Source organism: Salvia hispanica, chromosome 5, assembly GCF_029641045.1.
Source record: "Salvia hispanica isolate PSC_SH4W2 chromosome 5, Shi_PSC_v1, whole genome shotgun sequence".
NCBI lineage: Eukaryota > Viridiplantae > Streptophyta > Magnoliopsida > Lamiales > Lamiaceae > Salvia > Salvia hispanica.
The window spans coordinates 19,948,102-19,957,573 of record NC_142696.1 but is presented as its reverse complement, the minus strand read 5'-3'; the positions used below and the strand labels follow the sequence as shown (position 1 = coordinate 19,957,573).

General features: G+C 40.5%; 1 protein-coding gene across 1 annotated transcript; it reads left to right on the top strand.

Annotated features, from left to right (window-relative positions):
- The first annotated feature begins 1,262 nt into the window (after window positions 1-1,262).
- Window positions 1,263-2,744, top strand: LOC148926420 (uncharacterized). Its single transcript, XM_089059126.1, has 3 exons — window positions 1,263-1,409; window positions 1,530-1,638; window positions 1,747-2,744. The coding sequence occupies exons 1-3, from the start codon at window positions 1,263-1,265 to the stop codon at window positions 2,742-2,744; spliced, it is 1,254 nt and encodes a 417-aa protein (XP_088915252.1).
- Window positions 2,745-9,472: the final 6,728 nt, after the last annotated feature.

The following is a 9,472-nucleotide window of genomic DNA, read 5'->3' as shown; positions in this document are numbered from 1 at the left end:
CGACCTCCACGCAAACGGAGCAGTGGAAATCCAGGGAAGTGCCTCTAACTCGGTTCCTTTTCTTGTTAATGGTCATAGAGTGAAAGTCTATAGGGATAATTCTGAGCTGTGTGTAGTGGAGGAAGTTCCACTACGCGCACTCTCTACTATCGCCTAGACAGACTAGGAGGTATTCTCGATGAATTCCTGGGTCAGGTAAATGGGTTGACATTTTTGAAAATATGTACTGAACCAGAGAATCTTGGGGATACTCAAAAGGAATGTGTAAATAGTTTAACTGCTTTTCAAACTAAAGAAAATCCAAAAAAATGTATATACAACTTAAATCTCCCAAAAATATTTTCGAAGCACCAGACTCCAAAAGGAACCGATGCCTTATATTCTAACCTAGACCTAGGAGTCTAGCGCCTTCATATTTTTTTATGGTCATGGTCAGGGAAGTAAGTCTGCTAGGGAAGGAGAGCCTGGAGGAAGAAGTCAAGGAGAGCCTGGAGGAAGAGGTCAAGGAGGGATGGATATAATTTGAATTTCAAAATCTGGTCGATATTTATGGGAGTTGTACGGTTGCTTACATCACGCCTGCAACCGCACCATCTTTTCATCAGAAAAGGCAACCGTCGCTTCTCTCTCCAATAATCCCAATCGACGAAAAACTGAATTTACTCTCCCTTCTCTCTACTTTCGTTATCTCTCTAGAACACAAACCCTTACCAAATTCGACCAAGTTTTTTTTTTCTAATTTCAGATCTACAGTGATGGATTCAACCCAAACTACCGGAAGATCGCAGCAAACGGTGTATGACGCAGCCCTGTTGGCAGAGTTGACACAGAAATTGGGGAGCGTCGAGAAAGCGAAGGAAGTATACGCTCTGTTCTCCGCTAGCCTAATGACATCCACGGCGGCCATACCATCACTGACAATTCCGGCGGATTCGGCGGCGCAACCGGCAGTTCTCCATGAAGAAGGGCCTCGAGACTCTGGATCTCAACATGCAAAAACCGCTTCACGGGAGGCGGATAAAGAAGAGGCGGTGCACGAACGGCCGGAGGATGGTGGACAGACGAACAGCGGAGCAGAGGTGGAGACCGAACGGCAAGGTGACGAAAACCCTAATTCTGAGGGTAAGGAAGATGGTGAGGGGGAAACCCCTGTTATAGAAGACGTTGCGAAGGGGGAAACCCCTGTTGTGGAAAGTACTGTTGAGGGGGAAACCCCTGTTGTGGTAGAAGTGGCTGAGGCGGAAACCCCTGTTCAAAAATCGATGGCAGAGGGGAAAACCCCTATGGAGACGGGGGATGAAACCCCTACGGATTTTAGGTGTGCGACCCCTGAACCCATGGAAGAGGGGGAAACCCCAACTGATGCCAGGGGGGAAACCCCCGTTTATATGGAGGGGGCAACCCCGATGGTGGATGATGTGGGGGAAACCCCGGAAAAATTGGTGGAAGAAACAAATCTACATGTTACTGGAGTACCGGAGCCCGTTGAGGAAGGGCTGAATTTGATCGTGGACCTGGTGGATGACCAGGAAGAGGATGAACCCCAAGTGGACCAGAGAACAGAGAGGAGACGAGCAAGGAGGAGCCTGCTCGACGAAGTTGATGACTTAGTTCCACATGCTGAGGAGGCAGATGAACGTCGCCTGGTCAAGGAGAGAGCAAGAAAAGGAAAGGCGGCGGCGACCACGTCTACACGGTCAAGGAAAGCTCCCTCCGTCTAGGAGGTTGAGGAGACCCTTTCCCCAGTGACCGAAGATCCCTCTGCCGAGGAACAAGACAAGCCTACCCATGAACCCGACTCTGAATCTGAGGAAGCTGAAGAGTTTATTCCAGGACGCCCGGAAGTGTGGCTGACTAAGGAGCTGCTTGAGTCGATGAGGCAGTTCGACGATCAGAAAAGGGGCACGGTGTACAAGGAAAGATGCAGCGCCGGGAAGATGGCTAAGTCTGGGAAGCAGTACAGCCCCAGAGAGCTTAAAATGATTGCATGCAATGAGGGCTTCCGTGCGTGTATTTATTCAATCGGATTCGAGTGGTTACTGAAGCACAGCCAGGAGAAGGTGCCGGTGGACCTAGCAAGGGAGTTTTTCTCCACGTTCCGATTGAAGAACACCACTGATCTTGACGCGGACTCCATAACTTTCAGGCTTTTTAATGAAGAACATGAGATGAGCATCCGGGAATGGTCCTTGAGGATGGGGTTGTTCACCCAGGCTGAGGATGATGAAGGAATCTGGAACGAGAGGATGATCGGTGTGCCGAAGAACACGCCGGGTTTTAAAGTGCAAGCAGCATGGGAACTGATCACCCACTCCAAGGCAGGGACATTCAAGTCAAGCTACTCCAAGGCTTCTCACATCGAGGACAGAATCCTCCGTTTTGCTCAGAAGTTTATCAGCTACAACTTAATGGGAACTGCTAATTCAGCTCTTACAACTACCGACCTTTACTTCACTTGGTGCATGGCAAAGGGCGTTAAGGTACATCTGGGTTATTGGCTGGCTCAAGCATGTCATCAAATGACCAGCAACCCTGCTCGACATATGTATACCTGCCACCTCCTAGGCGCCTACCTCCAGCGGAACGTTGAAATGAAGATAGCCAAAGCCGCACCTTTAGTCGTCATGTGCGAACCCCCTAAGGTTTTCAGTGTTGAATACTTTTTCAATAAGGAGTTACTTCAAGCGCACGGAAAACAGACCTTCTTCTACTCGGTAGGAGAAAAGGTGAAGGCGGAGACATAGGAGGTAGCGGAGGCCATGCCGAGTGAAGATGTTGAAGAGCTGCGGAAGGATGTCCAGGATATGAGAAAGGAGATGCAATTGATGAGGAAAAAAATGGTGAAGGAGCTTGGGGGGATTAGGAAAGAATTGAACGGGAGCCGGGAGGAGGTGAAGACCCTGAGGGGCAATATCGCAGATTTGGCGGTGATGTCCGTCAAACAAAATGAGCGGATGACGAATGCGGTAGAGCTTTCAATGAAGATGTTGAAGCGGTTGCAGCAGACACTCCCCTTGACCCAGTCGAAGGTAACTCCTGGGTCCAGAAGTGAGGTCAAGCAGCCCGTCCAGAGCAGTCCCTCCGTCCAGCGACCACTGCAATCGCTCAAGCAAATGGTCTCCCCACCCGTCCCCAAGCAAGTGTCAATCCCTACGAAATCAAAGTCTCTGATGAAGAAGCCAGTATCCGACCAGCCAGAACAGGAAGAAGAGCCGGAGCAGCCGGCGAGAAAGAAGGTGAAGATGACCCGACCCGGAATCCCACCCCAGTTTGGCTCTCGAGGGAGCCAGCCCCAGAAGTGAATCACCCCCATGACCAAGTAACTTTTAATTTTTGCTTTCGGTTATTTGTCTTTGTTTTTGTTGTCTATTTGTGATGTGTTATTTGTCTCTGTTTTCTCCCACTTAGCCCAATGCTTGGTCTAAGTGTGACAAGTTTGTATTTTCTGTTTTGTTGTGTTTCTCCCACTTAGCCCAATTCTTGGTCTAAGTGTGAAAAGTTTATATTTTCCATTTTTGTTGTGTCTTCTCCCACTTAGCCCGTTGTTCGGTCTAAGTATGAGAAGTTTTTATTTTTATAAACTATTGTTGTATGTTGCATTGATCTCTCTGTTTCCCCCCTTCACGACGATGGCTTGGGGACAAGCTTGAGTGAAGTGGGAGGGCGAGAGGAGTCAATGCATGTATTTGTCAGCATGATAAGAGTCTTTAGGTCTAGTTTTTGTTTGTGTCGCATGAGCCAGTGAATATAATACGGCATGATCTCCTTAGTGAAAGTAATTGAAAATAAGAGGTATTTCAACTTAGAAGCCTTTTTCTTTAATAAGCCAAGTCAATGAGTGAAGAGAGAACGATAGAGGATGCCTTTACTTACTTAGTTGTGAAGCCCTACTATAATAGCGCGTTATAAGCCTTAAATAACTTCGAGCTAACACATGTTAAAGGGCCGCCACTGAATGCTTAGGGAGAAGAGTCATGAAGGAGAAAAATAGGGGGATTGGGTTATGAAGGTATAAGCTGGACGAAGTCCAGGGTAAGGTGTTATAAGCTGGACGAAGTCCAGAGGAGAGAAGAGGAAAATGGAGGAATAAGCTGGACGAAGTCCAGAGGAAAAAAAAAAGAGAAAAAAAGGGGGGGAGAAAATAAAAAAATATATATAATAAAAAAAGAAGGAGGTATAAGCTGGACTAAGTCCAGGGGGAAGTTGTTTAAAGGGCAGGAACGATAATAACCTGACCCAGGAAAAGAGGAGGAAACTCTCATAACCCGACGCTTCAGTGGTGTGGCAATAACTTAAGAGAGAATCGATTCTAACATCCCTGGTGAGAAATGAGTGATCGAGTGAATCCAATAATTGGGTAAGTAAGAGGCTATCTTGACGAACTGACAGATTGGCTAGGTAGAGGAAGGGAAAGGGCCTATTTGAAGGAATGCAGCCTGTTGGATTGACCTTAATCTTGTGGGGACGGTTGCCTAAAAGTTGAAGCTAGCTCATGCATATGTGTTTATATGTATATGTGTTTATGTGTTTATGTGTTTGTGTGTTTTTCTTTAAGTGTTTTATTTCAAATTGTGTCTAGGTCTAGGAGTCTGTCTAGAGTCTAAAGAGTCGGTCAGGGGATAACCTTGCTTGAAATTCGCCTTATTCTTTTTCTTGTCTTTATACTTGAGGACAAGTATGGTTTAAGTGTGAGCAGTTTGATAAGGCTAATTTCATGCATCGGTTATATGGTGAAAAACACTATATTTTGCTGGGTCTAACACAGTTTTTAAGCCAGGTGTGTGACAGAATCGCTAGATGCAGGAGATGATGGAGGAAATGGACTAGCGAAGGAATGAAGGAGAAGTGAGAAGAATTTAAGGAAAAGAAGGCTAGAAGAAGGGAGTCAATAGCTGAGGGCAACAAAGTCTATCTATACCTCGCTGGGCCCCATGTCAACGCCTATAAATAGAGGAGCATGCAACACACACAAAAAAAATCTTTTCGCTCTTAGCTCACACACAACACACACACTTGGGAAATGGGAGTTCTGGGGTAATTTAGGGTTTTAAAGGGTCTCATCTTCAGAGGAAGTCCGTCGTAACACCGTCCGCGTGAGGGCGAAGATACAATCTATTTACTTTCGTTTCTTTTGCACTTTATTTCGTTCGAACTTCACTTTTGGAAGTCGATTTGGTTGTTGATGTTACTGATTATCTACGCATTCCTTTAGTTTCTGTTATATTTGTGTTATCTCGTGTTGATCTACGTTGATCCTGTTGTTTGGAGTTTTATTTCGGTAAGTTGCATGTTAATCTCTGTTTTTTGTCACTTTGGTGCTTGATGTGGGGAATTTGGCGGTAGATCTGTGGTGTTGTTGTTGATCGGAGGTTATTTGGTGATTTTTTTGTTATGGAATGTTTTTGGCCGGAGTTTGTGTCGGATGCTTGGATCCGGAGTGGATTTAGCATCCGAGGTTGGATCTGAACAGGGGATTTCAAGTTGTGCATGGATTTTTGAGTTTTCTATTTACGTTCTGTTTTACTTCGTCTAGTAGCCATAGATCTGTTTAGTTCTTAATTGTTCTTCGTTAAATTGCTTAATTCTAGTCTGCTCTGTTTTTCCGATTACGCTCATACCTGTTTCTTCTGAGTTTTTGTGCAATTGGTTGGAGAAGATGATGTCGCTGTTAGTTAGTACTTTAGTTAGTAGTTTTTCTAGCTTTTCGTCCGTACTCTGCTTTTTCAGTCATGGTCCCCACCGTCAGTTTATTTCCCAGTCTAGGTAATTTAGAATAGTTTCTTAGATCTATCGATTGTCTCGGTTCTAGTTTACGTGCATGCTTTCTGTTTCGCCTAGATCTAGCTGTTAGCGTAGCAGTTAAAATCTCAAGTTTAGTCTAATTTCCTCAACCCAAAAAAATGCGTGGCAGCAGCCAACCCAAAAATAATATCCAAATCCTTGAGCATGTTCATTACGCATCCATCTCTGTGGGATCGATCCCTACTTCCCTGTGCTAAGTTTTAGTATAAGTGGTTGAGGGTTTTGAAGAAGTGCTCTGTGTGTCCGACGACCGAGATTTTCCAACGACCAGTGAGTTCCTAGACCTTGTGATCTAGTGGATTTGCTGGACCTAGGAAACTTGTTATTCATTTCTGTGCACACTCTGACAAATCGGTATCTTTAGTGGTCTTCTCATTAGGAGACAGAAAAGATTGATTTCTGGAAAACGATTGAAGAAAATACTGCTGATGCTGCTGCAATAGGGGAGGGTTCCTACATGGAGATCTTGGCTCTCAGCTACATTTACTTGCCCGCTAGACTTCAAGGCTGTTTCCTACACCTAGGTGCATTCTCGGAAAATTGTGAGATATGTGCTTCTAAACTGATCAAACCTTGGGTTGCTGAAGGCTTCTTCCCAAAACCCGCACTTCCCACACAAACCATGGACTACTATTGTGGTTTCTTAGTTTTGAACTTAGTAGTATGTAATATATATCAAATGTCAATCAGTTCAACAACTTGTATTGAAATGTCAACAACGCAAATCAATTCTTATGATTAAAAAAAATAACTATTTTCTCTTAATTTTTTTATTTGAAACAAGTTCTGGTATCATGATTATACAATACATGTCAACAGCTTTCATATCAAATGTCAACAGCTTGTATATCAAATGTCAACAACTTGTATATGGTGTCAACAACTCAAAAACAATTCCTGTAATTAAAAAATAACAACTATTTTATCTTAATATTTTTTATTTGACACAAGTTCTGACACCATGATCATACAACACATGTCAATAGCTTGCATATCAAATGTCAACAACTTATAGAAAAATGTCAACAGCTTGTCAACAATTTGTATAAAGTGTCAACAACTCAAAAATAATTCTTGTAATTAAAAAATAATAACTATTTTATCTTAATTTTTTTATTTGACACAAGTTCTGACATCATGGTCATCAATACATGTCAATAGCCTACATATCAAATGTCAACAACTTATAGCAAAATGTCAACAACTTGTCAACAACTTTTATAGTGTGAACAACTAAAAAAACAAATCTTATAATTAAAAAAGAACAAGTATTTTTTTCTTTTTTTTTTCCTTTTTACCACAAGTTCTGGTATGATGCTCATACAATACACCTCAATTGAAAGCAAAATCAAATATCAACAACTAATAAGAAAATGTCAATAACTTGTAGTATATGTCAAAAACTAAAAAATAACTCTGATTATTAAAAAAAAAGAACAATTATGTCTTCTCTTTGCCACAACTTCTGGCATTATGACCATTCACTTTATGACATTTTCCACAATGCTTATGAGGTTTATTTGCTTTTTCAATTGCTTTCTCTATGTATGTAGATATATGTAATTGACATTATACGTATGTAGTTGACATGGATTATATATATAATTGACATGGATTGTAGTTGACATTATATGTATGTAGTTGACATGGATTATATATATAATTGACATGGATTGTACACTAGTTGACATTATATGCGTATAGTTGACATGAATTATATAGTTGATTTCAACATCTTCAATGGTGATTTTTGCAAATGGTTTGTCATTTATTTGTCATTAAAAAAGCTTGATTCCCCAGTCCAGCTCACATCCAACACAATTGATAATCCAAACCCTAAAACTTCCAATTCCATAAACGAATCAATAATTGATTTTGTTTCGTCTCGCTCTTGGATGGCGCATTTCTGGAGCTGGATCAGTTGGTTCCCGTATTCTTTGTTTTTTTGCATTTCTTTCATCACTTATAATTTCAGATTCTCCAGTTCCAGGCTCGTGTACAGCAGCTTCTGCCCCAATTCATCCATTTCTCCATGCTGCCATTAATTCAAACATCATTAGTTTACACTGGATAATTGATTGATTAATTAAAATGAATGAATCATCATACATTTACTTTTTTGTGAGATAAAAATAAAGAGATTACATACCTCAGCGTAACTTCAAAGAGAAGCCATCTCTCCCATACTCCAGAATTTTGAATTTGTATGTATCGAATGAAATGTTGCACAAGAACACAACCTTCACGAGTTTTGATGAGAGACAAATAATTTGATGATTATATAGAATGGAAGGAGCAATAAAAGACAAGAAATCAACAAAAAGCTTTACTGAATAAAAACAGCCCATTCAATTCACATTCAATAGCCAGAATATCAAATGTCAACAACTCATATTAAAATGTCAACAACTAACAAATAACACTTATAATTCACATATCAATACCGAGAATATCGAATGTCAACAACTCGTATTAAAATATCAATACCGAGAATATCGAATGTCAACAACTAGTATTAAAATGTCAACAACTAAAAAATAACACTTATAATTCACATATCAATACCGACAATATCGAATGTCAACAACTCGTATTAGAATGTCAACAACTAAGAAATAACACTTATAATTCACATATCAATACCGAGAATATCGAATGTCAACAACTCGTATTAAAATATCAATACCGAGAACATCGAATGTCAACAACTAAAAAATAACACTTATAATTCACATATCAATACCGACAATATCGAATGTCAACAACTCGAATTAAAATGTCAACAACTCGTATTAAAATAACACTTATAATTCACATATCAATACCGAGAATATCGAATGTCAACAACTCGAATTAAAATGTCAACAACTCGTATTAAAATAACACTTATAATTCACATATCAATACCGAGAATATCGAATGTCAACAACTCGTATTAAAATGTCAACAACTAAATAATAACACTTATAATTCACATATCAATACCGAGAATGTTAAATGTCAACAACTCGTATTAAAACGTCAACATCTAAAAAATAACACTTATAATTCACATGTCAACAACCAGATTATCAAATGTCAACAACTCGTATTAAAATGTCAACAATTAAAAAATAACACTTATAATTTGCACTTTCTACCTCATCCCCCTTTCAAAGCCTGTGACAGTTTCAACACACTAGTTCAGGAAAATCACGGTACACTTTATTCAAATCTCAGTCTTCATGAGAATCTCCTCAAACCTTAACGAAATTAAGCTCAAATAATCATGAAGATAGTGACAATCACAGTGCATAATTTCACAATTACATCTTCACTTGAATTAGCTCTTCTCAAAAGTGTTCTAACATTAATACTCGGCGGAAAATCAACAAACAAGATTAATCAACTAATCAGCACAAATTACAAACACAGTAAACCTCCAGGCTCCATGAGTGAATACTCGAATACACTAATTCAATCGATTGAATTCAGAACTTAAGCAGAGAGAAATAAATAATACCTTTCCGATAAAAATTTCGTTGGTGTAGGGACTGTATGCGTCGGAGGTGTCGAGAAATGTGACATCGGAGTTGATGGCTGATAAGGCTAATTTCATGCATCGGTAATGTGCAAAAAAATGTTATAAATTGCTGGGTCTAACACGTTTCCTAAGCCAGGTGTGTGAAGA

Bases quoted from the DNA above. Each gene is read 5' to 3' on its own strand.
- LOC148926420 (XM_089059126.1), top strand. From the start codon at position 1,263: ATGGCAGAGGGGAAAACCCCTATGGAGACGGGGGATGAAACCCCTACG. The intron at 1,410-1,529 runs GTGGATGATGTG...GTGGATGACCAG, and splicing joins TGGAGGGGGCAACCCCGATG to GAAGAGGATGAACCCCAAGT. The intron at 1,639-1,746 runs GTCGCCTGGTCA...CCCTTTCCCCAG, and splicing joins TGCTGAGGAGGCAGATGAAC to TGACCGAAGATCCCTCTGCC.